Source organism: Heterodontus francisci, chromosome 16 (genome assembly GCF_036365525.1).
Source record: "Heterodontus francisci isolate sHetFra1 chromosome 16, sHetFra1.hap1, whole genome shotgun sequence".
In the NCBI taxonomy this organism is placed as follows: Eukaryota; Metazoa; Chordata; class Chondrichthyes; order Heterodontiformes; family Heterodontidae; genus Heterodontus; species Heterodontus francisci.
This window is the reverse complement of record NC_090386.1, coordinates 38,721,350-38,748,659: the sequence shown is the minus strand read 5'-3', so window position 1 is coordinate 38,748,659 and position 27,310 is coordinate 38,721,350. Positions and strand designations below refer to the sequence as shown.

The 27,310-nt window shown below is 45.5% G+C and overlaps 1 protein-coding gene across 1 annotated transcript in view; it reads right to left on the bottom strand.

Annotated features, from left to right (window-relative positions):
* The window catches only part of LOC137378261 (zinc finger protein 335-like), a 158,847-nt gene that overhangs the window by 60,145 nt on the left and 71,392 nt on the right, over positions 1–27,310 (bottom strand). The window contains exons 26-29 of the mRNA XM_068048502.1: positions 15,038–15,154; positions 14,320–14,396; positions 3,636–3,796; positions 1,494–1,723 (exon numbers count right to left, since the gene is read on the bottom strand). Coding sequence (XP_067904603.1) covers positions 1,494–1,723; positions 3,636–3,796; positions 14,320–14,396; positions 15,038–15,154 — 585 coding nt within the window. The remainder of the gene's footprint in view (positions 1–1,493; positions 1,724–3,635; positions 3,797–14,319; positions 14,397–15,037; positions 15,155–27,310) is intronic.

Below are 27,310 nucleotides of genomic sequence, written 5' to 3'. Positions count from 1 at the left end.
AAATCTCAAGTAGAAATTGAAATTGCAATTGTGAGGAATGTAAAGCAAATGGCAATAACCAAAAATGGGAGGCAGGCTCAGAAGATCAAAGAAAGACATGGAACCTGACCTAAATGGCGTGCACACTCAGGTACGTAAGGATGTGGGTAATGAAACTGGTCACAACTTGGAACGCATTTTTAGTGTGTTCATTAGTAGAAGTGGTTTCATCAAAATTAGACAACGGTGAATGTAATTTATAAAAGTGGATGCAACAATAATCCCAGTCAGTGAGTCTGACATGTGGAATAGGTAAACTGTAAGGAGGGCATCTTGAAGGGCAAGAAAACAAAATATGTAGAGAAAATGGGAATCAGAGCAGATGTAAGTTAATATGGATGAATGTGAAGTAATGTCTCGAGAAGGGGGAATAAGCACTAGGAATACAAGAAAAGCAGTAAAGAGGAGAGATTTGGGATGCTGGTGGATAGTTGATTGAAAGCATCGGTGCAGTGTGCAACAGCAGTAAAGAAAGTGAACAAAATCTTGTGATGCATAGCTTGAGTAATGGAACAAAGCCCCAATGGTTAGGGGGGGACAATAGTGAACTTGTACAGAGCCATGTCCACAATTCTGGTAATTTGTAGGCATTCTGTCTATGGAGAAGGTACAGAAGACAGCAACTAAAAATGAGACACCTGAACTCCAAGACAAAGGAAGCCCGGATGATTACACTGGAGAAAAGGCAGCTTAGGGGAGACCTTATTGAACAAAATCCTAACGGTATAAACCAAACCCAATAACCTGTACGACATTCCCCCAAACCCTATCTGGGGGCACAGACACAAACTCAGAACAGTGAATATGTGGAATTGACAGCAAGAGGCAACATGGAGGCAAATAGTGTCAACAAATTCAAGATGGAAATGGATACCTCTTTGGCAGCATTCCTTTGTTAAAAAAAACTGTGTTGTCTCTTAGAAATTGTATTCTCAGAGGCTCTAATTCCGAAACTTACGCAAAGAAGCAAGCAAGTTATGAGGTTTATGAGGTTGGGGAGAGTGAATATAACCCAACATTCAGGAGGTTCAGAGACTCCTATTGTGGGGAGAGACAGGGAGTTATTGGAGCCAAGATTATAGATAATTTTGAGATAGGGGAGGGGAGGAGAGAATGTCTTGCGCCTTAATTATGCAATAAATTTTACTTATAGGCGTATGCAGTGGACTGGGTGAGAAATTGACAAGATGGATCTATCCAAGGTGATTTCAGGAAGAAAATGCATTTGGGTTGTAAGGTTTTGTGTTAGATGACTGAAACCAACTTTATACTTTTATTATTCACCAATATAATGGAGAAAACATAGACTAACACTGAACCAATAAGGAAAAGGAAACCTGACACTCTTCACATAGACTCATTCATAGAACAGATAAACACAACTTTGGAAAGTTATGCATTGTGTGAGATAAGTGGGAACAATCCCAAACTGATGTCTGGAGAGTTGCACTCACAATGGTGTCTCGTATGCTTTCTTGCGTAGACTGCATCTGCTCGTGCTGTTGTTTCAACTCTTCTATCTGCTGCAGAGTGAAGAATGGCCGGCGCCTGCGTGGCGGCTCTTCAGGATGGATCTTTGCCCAGTCATCATAATACTCCGGATGGCGGCACTGAACGTGTAGCCGCAAGTTCTTCTTGTGCTTGGTGTTGAAATGGCAGAGGTCACAGGAGAATGGTTTCTCACCTATGAGAATATGTATTTAATACTAGTGTAATCCCTTCACAAAAATAGATCATTCACACCATTTCACCAACCTTTCTATTTTAATAGTTTAAATATAGTGGTCAAAATACCATATAGGGAACAGTGCTCGTATACAAGAACATAATTCCATTACTGAAATATTAAACTGCAAATCCCATTAAACCATATATTGAAGTAACTACCTGTCACATTGGATTATTACAGCATGGTTTTTTTACCTTCGAAACCTGAGTTTGCATCCATAATTCAGAGTTTACTAGTAATCTTACACAGATTGGCCAAAATAGATGGTTGGTATGTAAAACAGGAAAACTTCACATCATCTTCCCTGATACCATCTGGCCCTCATTACTGTTATATCGCATTAAACTGCTCCTTGCAATTTTCAAATAGTTGCTCATAACTAGTGTGAATTTTGAATCATTTCCCATTTGTCTCCACCAATTAAACTACCCATGTTTAAATTAGGTAATCCTTTAAATCGATCAAATAGCACAAATCATTTTTCATTACTGTTATTGTTAATTATAAAGTCGATGCTCACAGCATAAGTGCACTGCTTATATCTTTAACCAAAACAGCTGTTCAATGAGTAGTTAAGGTGCAATTACCTTGCATATTTAAATGACCTCTAAAGTGGTGTCCGATTGCAGTGTGTACTATTAACCTTGTATACTTACTCCTCTCGAAGTGGAAAGTGATTTACAGAAGCAATCAAGCTGGCCATGAAATAGGAAAGTGAATTTTGGAAGCACAGTGGCATCTAGTTGTATTTAATAGTTTGGGCAGACAAAAATGTCTAATCTGAAATTGTCTAACACATACAAGTAGCATTAGCATGAATGTACTCACTTTCAGCATCGGGGAATGTATTACAATATTAATGCATTTCAGATATCCATTAAATTGGATATTATTCAGACTAGTACAACACAAGTAACTGTTGCTTATGTGATTCAAGTAAACCTACTAGCAATATGCCTTATCTAATGTGCACATTTCCCTCACACACACCATTCACCATGCAGAGACACTTCCCCTCAAAGCACACACCAGTTGGATCATTCCTTACATTTCCAGTTCACATCTTCCACCACGTCATACAAGTACTGTGGAGAGGGGTGTGAGGACCAGGGGAAAATCAACACATTCCAGAACTGCAGAGTAATATTCCTGCACATTAAAAGGCATATTTTATACAAGCTAACGTAACATTTTTTTAAAAAATGGAACAGGAATAACATGCAAAGTGTTTTGCTTCGACATCAAGTGCTTCCCCATATTAACAAACACGTTTGTGTAATACAGAAGGTAATGAGAACATTTTGCTACCTATATACATCCTGATTTAAAAACTTGCTGTTTGCTTCAAAAAATTAAATTATATCCTTTCTTTAAGGGGAAATAATAATCCAGGAGAGGGAAGGTTGGGATTACATATTGCTACATTGTTGAGTATTTCCCCCCAAAAAATTAGAGTAAGGAAAAAGTTAGAGAAAATATATATTGCCTCAATGAAACGGTGTCGATTTCTTCCTCAAAAATTAACCTTCAGCCAGAAAAAAAACAACAGGTGTATGCAACAGACTGGCTCTGGCTAAGTGTCCTATGTGGGGATTACCTTCATTCCTGGTCCCAGTACCAAATACAACTAAAAAAGTCTGTACTGTTTCATCTCCCTCCCACTAAACTCTATGGAAGTCTTTTAAATATAATCAGCTAAACTGAGAATTCTCCACTACTTTGTTTGAGGCGGGGTGGGGGAAGTTAGTGTGATGGGGACCTGCTACATGCGCCTTTCATTTAAAGTATCTTTCTCTTCAAGGGAATTCCTTGATTGAAGGTGACAAATATATTAGAAGCAACAAAGAAACGCCATCTCTAAGCTCACCTGTATGTTTAATGGCAACGTGAGAAACCAGAAAGTCTTCTTTGATGGTGGAGTACTTGCAGAAGTCACATTTAAATGGTTTATCGGTGGTATGCGAAAGCTGGTGGTTAAGGAGGAGCTTCTTGTTCTCACAGACATAGTCACAGAATTCACATTTAAATCTAGAAAGCAAAACATAGGTTAAATACAGGAAAACAAACACTGGTCAATGTCTAACCAGAGCACACTGACTGGGCTGAAAAAATATGTATCTTTTATAGTTTTTAAAGAGAGTAGTCTGCTGACATCAATGATTTAGACTTAAATGTAGGGGACATGTTTCAGAAGTTTGTAGCTGATACAAAAATTGGCTGTGTGGATGATAATGAGGAAGAAAGCAGTAGACTGATGGAAGATATCAAAGGACTGGTCAGGTGGGCACAAAAGTGGCAAATGGAATTCAATCCAGAGATGCAGGAGGTAATGCATTTGGGGAGGACAAAAAAGGCAAGGGAATACACAATAAATGGTAAGATACTGAAAAGTGTAGAGGAACAGAGGGACCTTGGTATGCATGCTCCCAGATCCCTGAAGATCAGGTAGATAAGGCAGTTAAGAAGTCATACAGGATTGACTTCCTGTTTGTGCCCCTTGCTGTCATCCAAAATGGAACGGGTCCGGAGGGACACGATGTTCAAACCTCTGGATAAGGCCGGGAAAAATGTACCCAACATCGCCCTCATCCTGATGTCCACCTTCGTGTGTGGATGCATCAAGCTGTGCGTAGAGCCCCAGTACGCAAACACCAAGTGTCACTACGTGCTGAGGTTCTATCTGTCCCCGGTGTTGCAAAGGATGGGTCTGGTCAGATTGCCGTGGAAAGCTCCGACCAGTTGGACTGTGCCATTCCACCTATCCTTCATGGAAAAGTTTCTGCGAAATACATCTTTGATCACCAATCCATCAAGCAGTCGTCTACATGGAATGTCCTCAAGGTCCTACGGGAAAAGGAGGTGGTTGATCCTGTCGGATGCGTCCCCGAGCAGAGTGCCTAATCACTAGAACTTTCAAACAAGCAACAAGATGTAGCTTGGCTTGTGGTGAGAAGGGCCCTCCCCATCAGATCTTTCCTGCATGCCTGGAGTCTCGCCCCCTCCGCATGCTGCCCTCGAGGTGGCTGTGGTGGAGAAGAGACTGTTGCCCACCTCCTTCTGGAATGTGTCTTTGCAAAGCAGGTGTGGAAAGAGATGCAATGGGTTTTGTCGAGGTTCATCTCAAGCAGCTCTGTAACACAGGAGTCTGTGCTCTACGGGCTGTTCCCAGGGACGCACACCGAGATAAACATCAACTGCTGCTGGAGGACTATCAATTCGGTGAAAGACACTCTTCGGTCTGCCCGAAACTTGCTGGTCTTCCAGCACAAAGAGTTGCCCACGACCAAGTGTTGCAGACTGGCACATTCCAAGGTCCAGGACTACATGCTGAGGGACGCACTAAAGCTTGGAGCAGCTGCTACAAAGGCTCAATGGGGAAGGACCCCCACTGTGTAAGGTCCTCCCGCCATAGTGAACTGAGGGGCTGGACCTATGGGAAACCCCTCGGGCTGTATACACCAAATATGGGTTTACTGTAAAATGTACATAGCATGTAAAATGGAATGGAAGGGTTGTGAGGCAACTCACTCCTGTATTGAAGAAAATGGATTTCCTTTGCACTTTTTGGAATGCCTACTTGGTGCTGTTTTGAACTGTGATGTAATGTTTTTTTTTAAAACAGATTTTTATGAAGTATATTTTTGGGAAACAAAAAGTGTACCGTGCTGTCACGGTCAGATCCACCGACATCAAGCCGGTGTTCTTCTCGGACCACTGCCTCTTACTGGTCAACTGTCGCTTACAGGACAACCAGCGGGTTGGCAGGGGGACATGGAAGCTCAACGCTACACTGCTAACCCCAGAGAACATTGAGGAACTCAAAAGGGATTAAAAAAGGTTGAAGTCTCACCCACTCCGCGCGCAACCCTCGAGATGGCTGTGGTGGGGAAGAGACTGTTGCCCACCTCCTTCTGGAATGTGTCTTTGCAAAGCAGGTGTGGAAAGAGATGCAGTGGTTTTTGTCAAGGTTCATCCCAAGCATCTCTAACACAGGAGTCTGTGCTCTACGAGCTGTTTCCAGGGACGTACACCAAGATAAACATCAAAGGCTGCTGGAGGGCCATCAATTTGGTGAAATACGCTCTTTGGTCTGCATGAATTCTGCTGGTCTTCCAGGGCAAAGAGTTGCCCACGACCAAGTGTTGCAGACTGGCACATTCCAAGGATCAGACTACGTGCTGAGGGATGCACTAAAGCTTGGGGCAGCCGCTGTAAAGGCTCAATGAGGAAAGACGACTGTGTAACGTCCTCCTGCCATAGTGAACTGAGGGGCTGGACACATGGGTATACACCAAATATGAGTTTGCTGTAAAATGTACATGGCATACAAAATGGAATGGAAGGATTGTGAGGCAACTCACTCGTGTATTGAAGAAAACTGATCTCCTTTGCACTTTTTGGAATGTTTTGAACTGTTTTGTAATGTTTTTATTACAGATTTTTATGAATTAAGCATATTTTTGGGAAATAAAAATACAGGATACTTTCTTTTACTAGCTGAAGCATGGGATACAAGAGCAGGGAGGTTATGCTGGAACTATATAAAATGCTAGATAGGCCACAGCTAGAGTACTTCATGCAGTTCTGGTCACCGCATGAAGGATGTGATTGTACAAGAGAGAGTACAGAAAAGATTTATGAGGATATTGCCAGGAATGGAGAATTTTAGCTATGAGGAAATATGGATAAGTTCTTTTCTGAGAGGAGATTTAATTACGAGGGGCCTAGATAGAATAGCTAGGAAGGATCTATTTCCCTTAGCAAATAGGTCCATAACTGGGGGCATATATTTAAAGTAATTGGTAGAAGGATTAGAGGGGAACTGAATAATCTCTTTCATCCAGAGGGTGTGGGAACCTGAAAAGGGTGGTAGAGGCAGAAACCCAAATTGCATTTTAAAGTACTTGGATATGCAGCTGAAGTGCTATAACCTACAAGGTTATGGACCAAGAGCTGGAAAGTGGGATTCAGCTGAATAGCTGTTTTCAGGTCAGCATAGACACGATGGGCTGAAGGGCCACCTTCTGTGCTGTAAATTTCCATGATTCCAATATGAAGTTTATCACCTCCTCCCATGAAGTCAATGCTTATGCAAAATAACTAAAGTGATAAATATTGTTCAGTAGTTCAACAAAATCCTGCCATACTTTGCAGCAAATAAACTTCAAAGTCTCAGACATAAGGTTCTCAAGCAATGAGAGAAAACTCTTTAATCTGTAAAGAACCAACATGAACAATTGCAACCCAGTTTTTAAGCAGATGCGCCCAAAGCACAAAACGGTCCCCAATTTAGCACTAAATTGGCAGTGACTCAGATCAGTGAGAATCAGTGTGGCAAATAGAAAATAATGCCACTCCGGTGCAGTAAGAGGTTCTCTCCTGTGGCTGAAAAGCAGGACTTCGTTAGGGTAGATAGAGAAAGCTAGTGCAGATCATTTGCAACCTGCCTTGTAGGCACCAGTTGCCGTTTTTAATGATTGTGTGCATGTTTCCTATGGCTGAGGAAACTCAGCAGTGAAACAGAGCAGGCAACTGGGGGAAAGAGAGTGGACATCAGGATGGCGGTGGGGGGGTGGCAGGGAGAGAGGACACTGGGGTGTCAAGTGAGGTGGGGGGCAATGTGTTGGGGGAGAGAGGACCTCCAAGGCGGTGGGAGGGTCAGGGAAAGAGAGGGGACATAGAGAGGGGAGGTAGAGGGGGAAGGCAACTGAGGCTGCGGGAGGTTGAAAGCTTCCTTGAGGGCCCAGGAAGAGCAGTCCTGCTCCTGGCCTGCAAGGAGTGCTGGAAAAGATGCTTCCCCCGACGTCCCCTCTCTCTCCCTCTCTCTCCCCCCGACGTCCCCTCTCTCTCCCCCCGACGTCCCCTCTCTCTCCCCCCGACGTCCCCTCTCTCTCTCCCTCTCTCTTCCCCCGACGTCCCCTCTCTCTCCTTCTCTCTTCCCCCGACGTCCCCTCTCTCTCCTTCTCTCTTCCCCCGACGTCCCCTCTCTCTTCCCCCGACGTCCCCTCTCTCTTCCCCCGACGTCCCCTCTCTCTTCCCCCGACGTCCCCTCTCTCTCTCCCCCGACGTCCCCTCTCTCTCTCCCCCGACGTCCCCTCTCTCTCTCCCCCGACGTCCCCTCTCTCTCTCCCCCGACGTCCCCTCTCTCTCTCCCCCGACGTCCCCTCTCTCTCTCCCCCGACGTCCCCTCTCTCTCTCCCCCGACGTCCCCTCTCTCTCTCCCCCTCTCTCTTCCCCCGACGTCCCCTCCGACGTCCCCTCTCTCTTCCCTCCGACGTCCCCTCTCTCTTCCCTCCGACGTCCCCTCTCTCTTCCCTCCGACGTCCCCTCTCTCTTCCCTCTCTTACCCCGACGTCCCCTCTCTCTTCCCTCTCTTACCCCGACGTCCCCTCTCTCTTCCCTCTCTTACCCCGACGTCCCCTCTCTCTCCCTCTCTTCCCCCGATGTCCCCTCTCTCTCCCTCCGACGTCCCCTCTCTTCCCCCGACGTCCCCTCTCTCTTCCCCCGACGTTCCCCCTCTCTTCCCCCGACGTTCCCCCTCTCTTCCCCCGACGTTCCCCCTCTCTTCCCCCGACGTTCCCCCTCTCTCTCTATATAATATAAAATAAAAACAAGAAATGCTGGAAATACTCAGCAGATCTGGCAGCATCTGTGGAGAGAGAAGCAGAGTTACATTTTAAGGTCAGTGACCCTTCTTCAGAATCTATCTATCTCTCTCTCTCTCTCTCTCTCTCTCTCTCTCTCTCTCTCCCCTCTTCCCCCGACGTCCCCTCTCTCTCTCCTCTTCCCCCGACGTCCCCTCTCTCTCTCTCCTCTTCCCCCGACGTCCCCTCTCTCTCTCTCTCTCCTCTTCCCCCGACGTCCCCTCTCTCTCTCTCTCTCCTCTTCCCCCGACGTCCCCTCTCTCTCTCCTCTTCCCCCGACGTCCCCTCTCTCTCTCTCTCTCCTCTTCCCCCGACGTCCCCTCTCTCTCTCTCTCTCCTCTTCCCCCGACGTCCCCTCTCTCTCTCTCTCTCCTCTTCCCCCGACGTCCCCTCTCTCTCTCTCTCTCCTCTTCCCCCGACGTCCCCTCTCTCTCTCTCTCTCCTCTTCCCCCGACGTCCCCTCTCTCTCTCTCTCTCCTCTTCCCCCGACGTCCCCTCTCTCTCTCTCTCTCCTCTTCCCCCGACGTCCCCTCTCTCTCTCTCCTCTTCCCCCGACGTCCCCTCTCTCTCTCTCCTCTTCCCCCGACGTCCCCTCTCTCTCTCTCCTCTTCCCCCGACGTCCCCTCTCTCTCTCTCCTCTTCCCCCGACGTCCCCTCTCTCTCTCTCCTCTTCCCCCGACGTCCCCTCTCTCTCTCTCCTCTTCCCCCGACGTCCCCTCTCTCTCTCTCCTCTTCCCCCGACGTCCCCTCTCTCTCTCTCCTCTTCCCCCGACGTCCCCTCTCTCTCTCTCCTCTTCCCCCGACGTCCCCTCTCTCTCTCTCCTCTTCCCCCGACGTCCCCTCTCTCTCTCTCCTCTTCCCCCGACGTCCCCTCTCTCTCTCTCCTCTTCCCCCGACGTCCCCTCTCTCTCTCTCCTCTTCCCCCGACGTCCCCTCTCTCTCTCTCTCCTCTTCCCCCGACGTCCCCTCTCTCTCTCTCCTCTTCCCCCGACGTCCCCTCTCTCTCTCTCCTCTTCCCCCGACGTCCCCTCTCTCTCTCTCCTCTTCCCCCGACGTCCCCTCTCTCTCTCTCCTCTTCCCCCGACGTCCCCTCTCTCTCTCTCCTCTTCCCCCGATGTCCCCGCTCTCTCTCCTCTTCCCCCGATGTCCCCGCTCTCTCTCCTCTTCCCCCGATGTCCCCTCTCTCTCTCTCTTTCTCTTCCCCCGATGTCCCCTCTCTCTCTCTCTTTCTCTTCCCCCGATGTCCCCTCTCTCTCTCTCTTTCTCTTCCCCCGATGTCCCCCCTCTCCCTCTCTCTCTCCTCTTCCCCCGATGTCCCCTCTCTCCCCTTCCCCCGATGTCCCCTCTCTCCCCTTCCCCCGATGTCCCCTCTCTCCCCTTCCCCCGATGTCCCCTCTCTCCCCTTCCCCCGATGTCCCCTCTCTCCCCTTCCCCCGATGTCCCCTCTCTCTCTCTTGCTCTCTCCCCTCTTCCCCCCCCCCCCCCATGTCCCCTCTCTCTCTCTCTTTCCCCTCTTCCCCCCATGTCCCTTCTCTCTCTCTCCTCTTCCCCCGATGTAGAACATAGAAAAATACAGCACAGTACAGGCCCTTCGGCCCATGACGTTGTGCCGAACCTTGAACCTTCTCTAGGATCAAGCTACCTACATACCCTTCATACTACTATCATCCATGTACCTAACCAAGAGTCGCTTAAATGTCCCTAATGTATCTGCTTCTACTACCACCGCTGGCAGTGCATTCCACGCACCCACCACTCTCTGTGTAAAGAACCTATCTCTCACATCTCCCCAAAACCTTCCTCCAATCACCTTAAAATTATGCCCCCTGGTGATAGCCCTTTCCACCCTGGGAAAAAGTCTCCGGCTATCCACTCTATCTATGCCTCTCATCATCTTGTACCCCTCTATCAAGTCACCTCTCATCCTTCTTCGCTCCAATGAGAAAAGCCCCAGCTCCCTCAACCTTTCTTCGTAAGACATGCCCTCCAGTCCAGGCACCATCCTGGTAAATCTCCTCTGCACCCTCTCTAAAGCTTCCACATCCTTCCTATAATGAGGCGACCAGAACTGAACACAATATTTCAAGTGTGGTCTAACCAGGACTTTACAGAGCTGCAGCATAACCTCGCGGCTCTTAAACTCAATCCCCCTGTTAATGAAAGCCAACACACCATACGCTTTCTTAACAACCCTATCAACTTGGGTGGCAACTTTGAGCGATCTATGGACATGGACCCCAAGATCCCTCTGTTCCTCTACACTACCAAGAATCCTGTCTTTAAGCCTGTATTCTGCATTCAAATTCAACCTTCCAAAATGAATCACTTCACACTTTTCCAGGTTGAACTCCATCTGCCACTTCTCAGCCCAGCTCTGCATCCTGTCAATGTCCCGTTGCAACCTACAACAGCCTTCCACACTATCCACAACTCCAGCAACCTTCGTGTCATCGGCAAACTTGCTAACCCAGCCTTCCACTTCCTTATCCAAGTCATTTAGAAAAATCACAAAGAGCAGAGGTCCCAGAACAGATCCCTGCGGAACACCACTGGTCACCGAGCTCCAGGCTGAATACTTTCCATCTACTTCCACCCTCTGTCTTCTATGGGCCAGCCAATTCTGTATTCAGACAGCCACCTTTCCCTGTATCCCATGCCTCCTTACTTTCTGAATGAGCCTACCATGGGGAACCTTATCAAACGCCTTGCTAAAATCCATATACACCACATCCACTGCTCTTCCTTCATCAACGTGTTTTGTCACATCTTCAAAGAATTCAATAAGGCTTGTGAGGCATGACCTGCCCCTCACAAAGCCATCAAACTATCTAATCAAACTATGCTTTTCCAAGCAATCATAAATCCTGTCTCTCAGAATCCTCTCCAATAATTTGCCCACTACCGACGTAAGACTGACTGGTCTATAATTCCCAGGGTTCTCCCTATTCCCTTTCTTGAACAAGGGAATAACATTTGCCACCCTCCAATCATCTGGTACTACTCCAGTGGACAGTGAGGACGCAAAGATCATTGCCAAAGGCGCGGCAATCTCTTCCCTCGCTTCCCGTAATAACCTTGGGTATATCCCGTCTGGCCCCGGGGACTTATCTGTCCTCATGTCTTTCAAAATTTCCAGCACATCCTCCCTCTTAACATCAACCTGTTCGAGCATATCAGCCTGTTCCACACTATCCTCACAAACGACCAGGTCCCTCTCACTAGTGAATACTGAAGCAAAGTATTCATTTAGGACCTCCCCTACCTCCTCCGACTCCAGGCACAAGTTCCCTCCACTATCCCTGATCGGCTCTACCCTCACTCTGGCCATCCTCTTGTTCCTCACATAAGTGTAGAACGCCTTGGGATTTTCCTTAATCCTACCCGCCAAGACTTTTTCGTGTCCCCTTCTAGCTCTCCTAAGTCCATTCTTCAGTTCCTTCCTGGCTACCTTGTAACCCTCTAAAGCCCTGTCTGATCCTTGCTTCCTCAACCTTAAGTAAGCTCCCTTCTTCCTCTTGACTAGCTGTTCCACATCTCTTGTCATTCAAGGTTCCTTCACCCTACCATCCCTTCCTTGCCTCATCGGGACAAACCTATCCAGCAGTCGCAGCAAGTGCTCCCTAAACAACCTCCACATTTCTGTCATGCATTTCCCTGAGAACATCTGTTCCCAATTTATGCTCCCTTGTTCCTGCCTAATAGCATTGTAATTTCCCCTCCCCCAATTAAATATTTTCCCATCCTGTCTGCTCCTGTCCCTCTCCATGACTATAGTAAAGGTCAGGGAGTTGTGATCACTATCACCGAAATGCTCTACAACCGAGAGATCTGCCACCTGGCCTGGTTCGTTGCCATGCAGCAAATCCAACTTCGGCTGACTAGAGGGGAGGCTATCGACATATTGAGTCAGGAAACCTTCCTGGACCTACCTGACAAAAACTGCACCGTCCAAACTATTTGCACTAAGGAGGTTCCAATCAATATTAGGGAAGTTGAAGTCACCCATGACAACAACACTGTTACTTCTGTACCTTTCCAAAATCTGCCTCCCAATCTGTTCCTCCGTGTCTCTGTTGCTATTGGGGGGTCTTTAGAAAACTCCCAATAAAGTGACTGCTCCTTTCCTGTTTCTGACTTCCACCCATAATGACACAGTAGACAAACCCTACTCGACGACCTCCCTTTCTGCAGCTCCCCTCTCTCTCTCCTCTTCCCCCGATGTCCTCTCTCTCTCTCTCTTCTTCCCCCGATGTCCTCTCTCTCTCTCTCTTCTTCCCCCGATGTCCTCTCTCTCTCTCTCTCTCTCTCTCTCTCTCTCTCTCTCTCCCCGATGTCGTCTCTCTCTCTCCCCTCTTCTCCTAATGTCCCCTCTCTCTCCGCACCCCCTCCAATGTCCTGTCTCTCTGCACCCCCCCCACCCAACGTCCTCTCTCTCCGCACCCCTCCCAACTTCCTGTCTCTCTGCACCCCCCCCCACCCAACGTCCTCTCTCTCCGCACCCCTCCCAACTTCCTCTCTCTGACCCCCCCCCCCCCCCCCCCCTGCCAGTCAGGAAACAGACTCCAAAAAATAATAGTGTGGTCCTGCTGTTCGGTTTGCCAGGACCTCCATCCCCTGCACCTTGCTAAGTTCTAAAGCTGTATCCCACCTCCCCTGCACCCTCCCTGTAAATCATGGGTCCAAGACTTCTTACTCAATGAGAACTAAATTAACCAAAGATAAAGTCACATTTTCATCCAATGAGTTCAACATCCAAAGAAGTCAAGGAGGGTACATTTGGATAAGCAATCATACTGTAAACAGTACACCACAGAGAATTGTAACGGGTCAAGTACACGTACCAAGCAGTACAATTTACATTTACGAAGAGCATTCCCACCATCTACTGGCAGAAATGCAAAGCTGCACTGCCATTTGAAATAAATACAGATTGCTTGTCATGGCAGAAAATGTTTATAAAAATTGCCTCTCTCTCATTTCGTCTGCCATCTCCTGCTCTCTAATGCTTTGTTACACAGTTTACCGTTCTCTCTCTTTCCATCTCACTCAGCCGTTTTTTTAATAACTCTCTGACTTTGTCTAGCAGTCAATGCCTCCCACTCCTTTCCTCACCCTATGTGTCTCCCTCTCAACCCCTCATTGAGATCTAGAAGCAAAGTATGCTCTGATAGTCAAAGTTGACTAATGTCTCCCCAGAAGCCACCTCTCTAACTCCTGCCACACAACTCCCTTAATCCTCTATTTCTCTTTTGCTCTTCGCCACTTTTTATGTCCCTTTATTTTCTTTTCCCTCCTAGGGTATGGTCTTATTCTCCTTTTCCTTTTGCAATTTCCTCAGCAGCAATAAAGAGGGGAAAGTGTGGCTGGATGAGCAAGAGTGGACTAGCAGATCAGCAGTTAGAGAAGCCCAGGAAGCAGGAGGAAGCAACCAGAGTCAAGGGTACATCACAGAGAGAGTAGGGAAGGATCAGGCTGGGAACACTGACACAATGCAGACAATGTGTGCTCCAGCTGGCTTTACCACCCTTGCGCTAGGAAGGCAAAAAACATTCAGGAGTTCCTGCCCCCATTCACCATCAAATGATCCTGCTAGAAAGGTTCATATTTGGATGTCAAGCAAAAACCGGATCATGCTTGGCTGTAATGCACACCCGTGCCTGAGTATGCTGGCACACTCAATCTAGGTGCACATACATATAACTCAGAAGTATGCAGAGTGAGGTAGAAGATTATGCAATATTATCCCAGCATGGCTCAGTGGCTGTGGGAAAATTAATCAATCAAGTCATTTCAGACTCTGCTTCTGTATAGAAGACAATTCCTCAATGTACCATGCTCAGTTAACCAGCACCATGCTCAAGCATGTGTTATGCTGTATCACAATGCAATTGTAGAAGCCAGACTTACCTGCTATTTCCAAGAGCCTGAATGTGGGTTAGTAGATGCATTTTGAATGTGTACCTCTTCTTAAAAGATTTCCCGCACTGCAATATAAGAGTTAAAATATGAGGTCAGGTTACATAGATTAGGTTTGTAATCGCTTGAATATAGAAGACTAGATCGAGAGAAGCTATTTCCACTGGTGGGGTAGTCCAGTACAAGGGCACACAGCCTTTAAATTAGAGGTAGACTGTTCACAGGTGATGTCAGAAAGCAATTCTTCACAAAGACTGGTGGAAATCTGGAACTCTCTCCCCACACCCCGGCCCCCCCAACCCCCCAAAAGCTATTGACATCAGGTCAACTGAAAATTTCAAATTGATAAAGATTTTTCTTAGGCAAGGGTATTCAGAGTTACAGACCAAAGCAGGTAGACGACGATAAAGATACAGATCAGCCACGATCTCACTGAATGACAGAACAGGCTCAAGGGACTGAATGGCCTACTCCCATTCCTGTGACAAAATACAGAGCTGACAGCATGATGAAAAGTCAATTATAAAACCAAGTGCAGTGTAATCATGTCAAAGAGACAAACTATCAGAACAGTCTTTTGTCCATTAGCTGATAAAACAATTCAAGACACTACTTAGGAGAAATTTACAAGAATAAACTTTTTTTTCAGGAATTAGAAAATCTGTATTTACAGGAAACCGGAAACCACAGGAGTAAGAGGTGCTCCAACCTTATCACACATATGCGGCTTTTCCGCACTGTGTGTTTTTAAGTGCTGCGTTAGCCTCTTCTGCATGGGATAGACTCGATAGCACACAGGACAAGGATAGGAATTCACCTTGGGCACCTGCAGAGGACAATCAAGGCAAGAATCAATTAAAGTTAGGAAAATATGAGAAAGGCCATAACAAGGTTGGCTACAAATTGATTTAACTACTATACATCATAAAAAAGATAAAATCTGAAATCAGTAAAAAAAAAAAAACTGCTGGAAATACACAACAGGTCAGTCAGCCAGTATCTGTAGAAGAGGAAAGGCAGGTTAGCCTTTCAGGCACGATCTGTTCTGATAAAGGCTAATTCATGCCTGAACTATTAACCGGTCTTTCCACTTTACAAATGCTAACTGACCTGCTGTGTATTTCCAGCATGCTCTGTTTTTGTTAAATCTTTTAAAGTAGATAGAGCTGCTTTTATTGGCTCAAGTAGTTGCAGATATACAACAGGGACGATTGATTAGTCATTCTGGCAATAGTACTGAAGACTTGTGCTCCAGAACTTGCCGTGCCCCTAGCCAAGCTGTTCCAGCACAGCTACAACACTGGCATCTACCCTGCAATGTGGAAAATTGCCCAGGTATGTCCTGTACACAAAAAGCAGGACAAGTCCAACCCGGCCAATTACCGCCCCATCAGCCTACTCTCAATCATCAGTAAAGTGATGGAAGGTGTCATCAACAGTGCCATCAAGCGGCATTTGCTTAGCAATAACCTGCTCAGTGACGCTCAGTTTGGGTTCCGCCAGGGCCACTCAGCTCCTGACCTCAATACAGCCTTGGTTCAAACATGGACAAAAGAGCTGAACTCAAGAGGTGAGGTGAGAGTGACTGCCCTTGACATCAAGGCAGCATTTGACCGAGTATGGCATCAAGGAGCCCGAGCAAAACTGAGGTCAATGGGAATCAGGGGGAAAACCCTTTGCTGGCTGGAGTCATACCTAGCGCAAAGAAAGATGGTTGTGGTTGTTGGAGGTCAATCATCTGAGCTCCAGGACATCACTGCAGGAGTTTCTCAGGGTAGTGTCCTAGGCCCAACCATTTTCAGCTGCTTCATCAATAACCTTCATTCAATCATAAGGTCAGAAGTGGGGATGTTCGCTGATGATCGCACAATGTTCAGCACCATTCGTGACTCCTCAGATACTGAAGCAGTCCGTGTAGAAATACAGCAAGACCTGGACAATATCCAGGCTGGGGCTGATAAGTGGCAAGTAACATTCGCGCCACAAATTGCCTGGCAATGACCATTTCCAACGAGAGAATCTAACCATCTTCCCTTGACATTCAACGGCATTACCATCACTGAATCCCCCACTGTCAACATCCTAGGGGCTACCATTGACCAGAAACTGAACTGGAGTAGTCATATAAATACCGTGGCTACAAGAGCAGGTCAGAGGCTAGGAATCCTGAGACGAGTAACTCACCTCCTGACTCCCCAAAGCCTGTCCACCATCTACAAGGCACAAGTCAGGAGTGTGATGGAATACTCTCCACTTGCCTGGATGGGTGCAGCTCCAACAACACTCAAGAAGCTTGACACCATCCAGGACAAAGCAGCCCACTTGATTGACAAACATTCACTCCCTCCACCACCGACGCACGGTAGCAGCAGTGTGTTCCATCTACAAGATGCACTGCAGCAATGCACCAAGGCTCCTTATACAGCACCTTCCAAACCCGCGACCTCTACCAACTAGAAGGACAAGGGCAACAAATACATAGGAACACCACCACCTGCAAGTTTCCCTCCAAGTCACACACCATCCTGACATGGAACTATATCGCCGTTTCTTCACTGCCGCTGGGTCAAAATCCTGGAACTCCCTTCCTAACAGCACTGTGGGTATACCTACTCCAAATGGACTGCAGTGGTTCAAGAAGGCAGCTCACCACCACCTTCTTAAGGGCAATTAGGGATGGGCAATAAATGCTAGCATAGCCAGTGATGCCCACATCCCATGAATGAATAAAAAAAAAAATTCTGTAGGAATTCTGTGCCTAAAAAAAGAAAATATTAGTCAATTACTCAGTGAGCCTAGGAAAATAAAGTAGAATAGCAGCATTTCCTGGATGGATCAGACTGCAGTCTCCAGATTTGACCTGTAGAGAGCAGGAACAACTGCTCTTTCTGCAATAATAGAAAATGCTAGAATAAACCAATCTACTATACGAATGAGTAAGGCCATTCAGCCCATTTTAGTTCAGCTACCCAAAAAGATTCTACAGCAGCCCCCACCCCCACTCAAGTGTCCATTCCACATTTTAATCATTGTGTGAAGAACTTTGACTTGTCTTTTGTTAGTTTGAACCTTTGACCCTTTATCCACTGCTCAGTTTCCAGATCTACCTTTTTCATACTGTAAATCTTATAACAGGTCTATGCAATCAGCTCTTATTCAGCTCTTTGAGGTTCAGGAGCTCCAGTCTTTCCTCCTTCCTCAGTCCGCTGATCAACCACATGCAGTTACTGGCAATACAATTCTGAAACAGCCACTTCAGGAGTTGCTTCTAACTCTACAGAATGTATTGAACCTCAAGTCCTATTGGCAAACACCTTATAATCCAGTGGAAAGTACTATTATCTTTCAAATAAGGTTACAGAAAAGAATGGTCAAAAATGTTCCATTTAGCATTCGCCCATATAACACATCAGCCCACTAAAAGAGCGAATCAGAGCAACTGCAGTCAAGGATCATCTCTGTACCCAGACTAGACATGAGACAGTTAACTGCCCCACTTCACTGCCATGTTGCTGCTTAAAACAGGTGTCAGGCCTTAGACTGTGAGGACCTTGTTCTAAATAATATTTCTAATATATACATATACAAGGGCAAAGAGATTTCAAAATTACAGATACATTTTCACTTTGTTGTTTTTTCTCTGCATATGATTGGCAAAACCCTTAGATGTCATATGGGAATAATTTTTTGTGGGTTGAGATTCTGTGCTGAAATCGCCTGGCAGGTCAGTTCTGGGGATTTGAACAGTTTTTCCATTTTCAGGAAGTGTTTGCATCCCGTATACAATGTGCCTATACTTGGATATTCAAAGAACAACTCTACTCCACCAATGCGATTGATTCCCTTTTCCCAAACCACTCATCATTAGGATCTCTGCGCTCATTTGTGCAGAACTGAGAGTCGATTTGTGCTGTGGACTCGCATCTATTAGAAGAGAATTGAAAGGTTTAAAGCTCAACTCTCTCTAGATCTGCCTACACTAAAAACCATCACCAGTAGGTGGCCGACATTCATCCCAAGCTTCCACTAATGCTTCTGTGAAGACAGCCACCAATAGGCACAAATGTAATCCAAGATCACTGAAATTTACTGATAACACTAAATTGGGGATATGACAAATTGTGACAAGGACTATGAAAGATTACCAGAGTACAGAAATACACTAGCAGGATGGGCAGATAGATGGAAACTGCAGAGAAATATGTAGAAATAAGAATAGGGCAACTTAGTACATAAATTGTAAAATTCTAAATGTAGATGAACTGAGGGATCCTGATGTGTAGACCCACAGGTTAAAGGGAACAGTGAACAGAAGGCCATAAAAGGCATATGGAATCCCTGGTTTTGTATCTAAAGGGATAGAATATAAAAGCAAGGAGTTAGATCACAGTTGGAATATTGTGCGCAGTTTTTGGCACCTTCTCATTATAGGAAAAAGGTAAAAGCAAAGGAAACGTGCAGCACAGATTCATTAGGATGTTACCAGGGTTGAGGGGGGGTTGCATACCCATTTGAAACGTGACACCTGAGGAACCCCACAAATGAGGTGCAAGAGTGTTATAACAAGAGCTCACATGACCTTAGAACAAAGGAAATTGAGAGCAGATTTAATAGAAATGTACAAGATTATGAAAGGCTTAGATAAGTTAGACAAGGAAAAACTGTTCCCATTAACTAATGATACAAGTACTAGTGAACACAGATTGAAAGTTTTGGGCAAGAGATGCAGGGGGAAAATGAGGAGGAACTTTTTTTTTAAAAACACAGCGGGTGGTAATGACCTAGAACTAGCTGCCCACAAGGGTGGTGGAAGCAGAGACAATCAATGACATCAAAAGGAAACTGGATGGCCACTTGAAGGAAATAGACTTGCAGGACTACGGGGTTCGAGCAGGAGAGTGGGACTGACTGTGTTGCTCCGTGGACAGCCCACAAGGACTCAATGGGCTGAATGGCCTCCTTCTGTGCTGTAAATGACTATGACTCTACAGAAAGGAGAAAGACTTGAAGTTATTTTCTCCCCCAGCTGAAACTGAGAAAGTTAAGGGGAGACTTCAAAGGCCTTTAAACCTGATAATGTAAATATTGAAAAGATTGTTGTCACTGATTGTGACAGGCTTACGAGAGGGCACAAATTTAAGATGGTCATGAAAAGAATTCAAGGTAGATAAGATACATTTACATAAAGAATGCAAAATTCTCTACAAAAAATGCATTAAAAACAGAAATATTAAATTGTACAGGGAGCAAGCAAGCAAGACAACAAGATAAGACTAGGTGGTTCATCTGGAGGGAAAAGCTAGTACAGACTCGATGGGCTGAATGGCCCATTTCTGCTTGGTAACATTTTATTATTCCTCTATAGGGAGGGAAGGAACTGGTTTCCTCCTGCACTCTCTCAGAGCCGGATGACTGAGTGATAAACCAGGAAGTGTCAGTGCAAAAATGTGTTTCCCTGAACCAAGGATGCAGAGAGTGGATATTCCCATGTGCTGAATCACAGTGCCACAAATTTCAGCTCCAGGAAATATATAAAACGCTTCACACTTAACCCCTCCAGCAGAAAACTAAATGTGTTTTACACACATCATGAAGCTTAAGTCAACAACAACTTGCATTTATATAGTGCCTTAAATGTAGTAAAATATCCAAAGGTGCTTCACAGGAGCATGTTATGGCCACCTGGTGTGGCGCGAGTGGTTCCCATTGTTCAGCTCCTCATCTGACCTCAGCAAGTGTATTTGCATTAGAGTTTAGCCCCTTGGTGTTTTATTTCTCAAATAAACAGACAGCGACAGGTTTTCTTGTAGGTTTATAAAACAGAAAGTCAATTAGTTTATTGATCAATATGCCTTATCCCAAAATTGTCACAACCGCATCCACTCATGCATTCGCCCACTCTCTCACAAACACACACACAAAGAAATAGATAGAGAAGGGAAAGAGAGAGGTGGTTTTTAGTGGGGGGGGGGGGGGGGGGGTGATGGTTACGGTAAACTTTTTGCATTCTCTTGAGAATCAAATTCTAGATGGATGCAGGCCTGAGCTGATGGTAGATTTCTCTCTTGATTGTAGGCTCTGTTAAAGATGGTGGGTTATTTCTACCTCTTATTGCTGTATACAGTAGATGTCGATTTTCTTTCAGCAGGGTATTGTGCTTCCTGGCTTGGCTGGAACTCAAGCTGTTACAAGTAGCTTCACCTTCTGGGTCAGTCTCTCTCTCTCTGTCTCTAGCTGTCTTTTTTTTTTAAAAAAGATAAAACTGTCACCTCTCACCTCCTAGTAGGAGACATTGTTGTATCATCGCACTTCTGGCGTTGAACAAAATTTAGCACCAAGCCATACAAGGAGCTATTAGATAATGTGGCCAAAAGCATGGACAAACAGGGATCCCTGTTCTGTCATTTTTGTTGGGCACTTGGATACAGATTTCCACACATTGCACACTTAGTTTTCCTTGGCTTTATGTAGAAGCAAAGTGCTTCCCAGTACAGAAACTGATTTCCTGGGATTACCATCCATTATTTTCAAACCAAGTCAAGAACATGAATAAGTGAAAGATTGGATTAAACTGTATTTGATAGCTTTTTATTACTGAAATTAGCAGTTCTAAGCCAATAAAGTATCTGACCTATACCGAGGAAAGTGATGTTTCATCTGGGGAGTGGAGCAGCTGCACAGTGAAGGCACGAGGAATACTGGAAAAGTGACAGTGATAGGAGATTCGATAGTCCGGGGAACAGACAGGTATTTCTGTGGCCGCAGACCTGAATCCAGGATGGTCTGTTGCCACCAACCCCCTCCTTCCCAGTGCTAGGATCAAGGATGTCACTAAACAGCTGCAGAGCACCTTGGTGAACAGCCAGTAGTTGTGGTCCACTTTGGTACCAATGACATAGGTAGGAAGAGGGATGTGGTCCTCCAGAAAGAGTTTAGTGAGCTAGGTAAGAGATTAGCAAACAGGACCTCAAAGGTAGTAATCTCCAGATTACTCCAAGTACCACGCGCAAGTGAGTATAGAAATAGGAGGATAGTGCAGATGAAAGTGTGGCTGAAAAGATGGTGCAGGAGGGAGGGCTTTAGATTCCTGGGACACTGGGACCAGGTCTGGAGAAGGTGGGACCTGTACAGGTCGGATGGATTGCATCTGAACAGAGCTGGGAAAAATTTCCTTGCGGGACGATTTGCTACTGCTATTTAAACTAACTTGGCAGGGATGTGGGAACCAGGAGATAATACAAGAGAGAAACACCAAGGTGCACAGAGAATTGGAAGAGACAGATAGCACTAGAGTAAACAGCAATGTACAAAGTATTAGGTGGGGTCAGAGTGACTGCTTTAGTACTAGAGAAGGGAGTAGTTCCATATTAGATGGGAGTGCACTGAGAAGGACTACGAGGAATGCAAAGGCAGGATTACAATACATATGTGTAAACGCACGAAGTGCGATGAATAAGGTTGGTGAGGTAAAAGCACAAATAGCAGTTTGGGAATCTGATGTAGTGGCAATAATGGAAACATGGCTTGAAAATGGTAAGAACTGGGCATTAATATACATGGATATTAAGTGTTCAGAAAAGATAGAGAAGGAAAAGAGTGAGGTGGGGTGGCAGTCCTGATTAGGGAATATATTGCAGTGTTGAAAAGAGAGAGGATGTCCTTGAAGGAGGCAAGGACAGAATCCATTTGGTTAGAGTTGAGGAACAAAAAGGGTATGATCACATTACTCGGGGTATTTTATAGGCCTCACAATAGTGAGAGAGAGAGATAGAAGAGCAAATCTGAAGGGAATTCTTGGAGATATGCAAGATGATATTGGGGGACTTTAATTGTTCAAATATCGATTGGGATAATATTAGAGTAAAGGGTAAAGAGGGGGCGGAATGTCTGAAATATTTTCAGATCAGTATGTTCTCAGCCCAACCAGAAAGGAGGCATTGCTGGATCCGGTGCTGGGAAATGAGGTGGGCCAAGTGGATCAAGTGTCTGTGGGGAAACACTTAGGTAAGAGTGATCATCGTATCATAAGCTTTAGACCTGTAATGTAGAAAAGCAAGGAACAAAATAAGGTAGAATGTCTAAATTGGAAGGGGGCTAATTTCAACGCAATGAGAAGGGATCTAGCCAGGGTAAAATGGAATCAAAGAATGGCAGGAAGAGCTGTCTCAGAACAATAGGTTATCTTTAAGGGATGCTTCAGGTGCAGGCTAGGAACATTCCAACAATGCCAAAAGTTAGGGGAACCAAGAACAGGGTTCCTTGGATGACGAGGAAGATAGAGATTATGATGAAACCAAAAAGATGGTGTATGATGCATATCAGGTGAACTCATCAAGTAAGAACCAGGCCAAATACAAGAAGTTGAGAGGGGAGGTGGAAAGGAAAATAAGACTGGCAAAGAGAGTATGAGAATAGAATAGCAGTCAACATAAAAGGGAATCCAAAAATCTTCTACTGGCATGTAAATAGTAAGTGAGTAGTAAGAGGTGGAGCGGGGCCTATTAGGGACAAAGAGGCACAGGGCAAGGCTAATCTACTTAAATGAGTACTTTGTATCAGTGTTCATTAAGGAAGAAGTGGAAGCTGACAAAAATCAGTAGAAGCAGAGAGAGTACAGGCAATGGATAGTATAAAAATCGAGGGGGGGGGGGGTACTAAAAAGGCTGGCTGTGCTTAGGGTAAATAAGTCACCTGGTCTGGTTAAAACAGACACATGGTTAAAAAAATACAAAAAAGCCCATTCATGCATTTAATAGCATGACTGGCCTCTTTTTCTTATTTTATTTTTTAACCATGTGCCTGCTTTTTATGTAGACAGAGCTGCTTATTATTCTGCCATTAACACCCTCTCTAGACTAATGCTTTGTCTTTCACCACAAGCATTAACACACTCTTTGCCTTTGTCCCATAACAGCTTTGTTATTTAATCTATCCTGCCCTATTACGCACCTTCCCTTTTGTTCTCTTCCCCACCAACCACCCCGTCCCACTTCACTTGCTTAAATCCCAATTCTTTTCTAACCTTTGCCAGTTCTGATGAAAGGCTACAGACCTGAAACATGACCTCTGCTTCTCTCTCCACAGATGCTGTCTGACCTGCTGAGTATTTCCAGCACTTCCTGTTTTTATTTGAGTCATAGTAAATGGTTGATTTTCACACTGTAAGAGGTAGACAGTGGTGTTCCCCCAAAGGTCAGTGCTGAGGCCACTGCTTTTTTTGCTATACATAAATGAATTGGATCTTGGAATACAGAGCAGAATCTCAAAATATGCCAGTTACAACCAGCTGAGAAAGGGGTCTAAGGCTCCCCCCTCAGCCTTTTCTTGGTTTGACCGTAACAACGTTTAATTTTTAAAACACCGTGTTTTAGCTTCCCTCTCGAGTCCGTGCTCACTACTCTCTAATTGTAATGGCAAAGAAATTAACCAGACAGGTTTTTGCAAATTTAAACAAGAAAGGTGCAAGTTTATTAACTTTAAAACTCTAATTCAGTTAAAACTATTTCAATTCAAACAACTGGTACAATTCAAACAACTCCAAGTTGGCCAGCAGGTTAGTCATGTGACTATCTCCTTATTTGGAAGGACCTCTCTGGCGAAGTTTGTGGATTTCCAAGTTTAGCAGACACTCAGTTATTTTTTTTTTGGGGCGGGGGGGGGGGGGTGGGGAAGAGGGTGTGTGGAATGCTGGCTCTTACACATTTGTCCAGCTTCTACTGCACTCCCCTGCGGCACTTCGACTAGGTAAGGCATCACCCTCACAATTTCTCTGCCCTCTTGAGGACTTTGTTCTTGCAGGTTTCTGTAAATGCTATTGGCAACTCTAGTGCTTCTAGTGTCTGCATTTAAATAGGAGGATGTGGGGTCTAGTTTTTCCAACACTTCGGGGTTGGCTGACCGGACAGTAGGGGTTTCATTTGGGAATCCTCTCGGATCTCCTTTAACCTGTCGTCTGTCCCTTTTTTCCTTTTCCTCCAATTTTTTGCCAGCCCAATGCCCGTCTGCCCCCTTTTGTTTTCGGCAGGGGTCCCTTACAGTTCACCAGCCCTCTGCTGGAGGATTTCACAAAAGCCAATACAGTACTTAGGGGTGCAGATTTCACTGCATGTTGGAGTTTCCCCTCAACTTGGCACATGTGGCAACTCCTACAGTACTACACCATATCTTTGTGGAGTTTTGACCAGTCAGTCTGCAGTCTTATGCGGGCTTTGGTTTTTCGTATACCAACATGGACAGCCATTGTAATCTCATGGGCCATTCTTACATTTCTCTCCGGTACCTCTGCGGCACCACTAACTGATGAACCACTGTCCACTCTTTCTCTCAGGTCTTTGAGGAGAACTCCACTTGCTCATCAGTACCTCATTCTTTAAATAATAGCAATCAGGGACTCCCACTGCTTCAATTTCAGTCTGGGCAGCATGTGCTAACTTTCTCATCCAGAATCAGCTCACTGAGCCTCAGCTAGGGAAGATCCATTTAATCCATTCCCCGATTCCTCTAACTTTCCAAAGAAAGTCTCTGACAGACAGACCTCATGGTCATCTGCCTGCAGTGCCAATGCAGTCTCCTCTGGGGGAGCTGGTTTAATCATGGCCCTATTCACTACACATTCAGGGTGACTGCGGGGGACCGTCTCCGACCACTGCCTTGTCTCTCTGACCTCCTGCGGTCTCTTTCACTACTGGAGGGGTTACCACCTTCGCACCCGCCAGATCATTACCTAGGAGCAGGTCAACCTCGTCCACAGACAAACGAGGGACAATGCCCATGGTCACCAGTCCCGAAACTAGGTCACACTCCATGTGCACCCAGTGTAAAGGTACAGGTGCACACTGCCCTCCAAGACCATTCACCATCATTCTGGTATTTACTGCACTCTCTAGAGTTACCGTTTTCCAGTAAAAGGGTTCTAGTGGCCCATGTCCCCAAGAATTGCTATAGGCTTGCTCGCCCCACTCGAGGGATATGGGGTTCCTCTCCCTTTAGACAAAATCCTGGTAACCTTCAGGAACCCTATTAAATTTTCCTGCACCTACAGCAGTATGTTTTCTGGGCCTTAGTACTGCTGCAGTTAATACCACAGCTTGTTCAGCTGTGCTTTCCATCAGGGTCCTTTCTCCTTCACTGAGCGGGTGTGCCCTGATTAACCCTACAGGCTTTCCCCATAGTTTCCAGCAGTCAGCTCTTGGATGATCTGTTTATTACAATGGAAGCACACAGGTCTCTGGATCTCACTCCTACTTACAACACCTTCCTTTTTGGCTGGAGGAGGGCCCCCTGTGTCTCCTGCTTTTCTCTCGCTCAGAGGACTGCTTGGGCTGCCATCACCTTCCCACCCTTTGTCCTTTTCGGATTTGTGGGGGTGACTAGGAAAGGTTTTCCTCTGGGGAACCGAGTTGTATATTAGAGCAAGCTCAAAGGCAGAACTGCGGCTTGCCTTGCTCAATGAGCTTTTTATTCCTCCACATGAATCTTTATGGCGAGTGGGAGAGAGTTTTTAAAATTCCTCTAACAAAACTACCTGAGGTTTTCATAGCTAGGCTGCACTTTAAGAGCCTCCAACCACTGGTAAAAAGCCCACTTCTCTCAAACTCCAACTAAGTTTGATCAGTCTGTTTCTTGAGGGTTCGAATCTTCTGGCAGTAGGCTTCCAGTACTAGCTCATATGCCCCAAGGATAGCATTTTGTCAGTTCATAGTTTGATGAACTCTCATCTGGCAACAGGGAATAGACCTCATGGGCTTTTCCTGTTAGCTTACTTTGCAGCAGAAGAATCCAGGTCTCAGCTGGCCATTTTAACTGCCTAGCAAGTTTCTCAAGAGATACAAAAATTGCTTCCACGTCTCCCTCATTGAATTCTGGGATCAGTTGGAAAATTTTAACAATTCAGTACACAGCCCCGAATTACTATTCTCCATATTGGCCATGCTTTCACTGGGGTTACTCTGTCGCCTCCTAGTTAACTCAAGCTGCCTCAGCTCTCTTTCCTCACATTCCTTCTGGAAGGTTCTTTCTTTCTCCTCTCTTTTTCTTTCTCTTTCCGTCTTCTAATTCAAGTTTCTTCTGTTCCAATTGTATCTTTGCTAGCGATACCCTGACGGAGTCTATTTCTAACCCTGTCTCTGCTTCTTCAGATTCGAGGGAAAAATGATTGGCCACTAGTCTTAGGTGTTCCGATTTCCTAGCCTCGACATGAAAAGTGATCCCACACTGCTCAGCCATATTTCTCAACTCCTCCATAGACAGTGCTTTTAACTTATCCCAAGTCACCACCCTGGCTTGGGTAGTTACTGGCTTCAGTCACAGACATGTTAGTAACCTAGCACACACAACTACAAGAAAACCTGTATTGAAACCTTTTCTCTTTTTGATTGGATCAATTTGATTTCCCACTTCCAATTTCTCATTTGTCTGTGGGTCCAATCCAGGAATCTAGCCCCCAAATTTCAGTACAACCAGGTGAGAAAGGGGTCTAGGGGTTCCCTCTCAGCCTTTTCCTGGTTTGGCCATAACAGGGTTTAATTTTTAAAAACACTGCATTTTAGCTTCTCTCTCAGTGAGTCCTTGCTTACTGCTCTCTAATTGTAATAACAAAGAAATCAACCAGACATGTTTTCTCAGATTTAAAGAAGAAAGGTGTAAATTTATTAACCTTAAAACTCTAATTCAGTTAAAACTACTAGAAATATGCAACGCGACCACGCTAGCATGCATACGCGATAAACACACACACAAATAAAGACAGAAAAGGAGAAAGAATCAAAGGAGAAAAGGTTTGAAGCAATTGCTGGAGTTCAGTTTTGGCTTTGGGTTTGATTGCAGTTAGGTCTTGCAGTTTCTGTTAGGGCCCTGTGCACACTTTCAAACTTGTTTTGATGGTCTTCTGCCTTGAGGTTTGAGTTACTTCTGTGGGTCCCTGGAACTCTGCGTGAGGGAGAGAGAGAGAGACCTTCCTTCTCTTTGGTCTTCAAATTGCAGT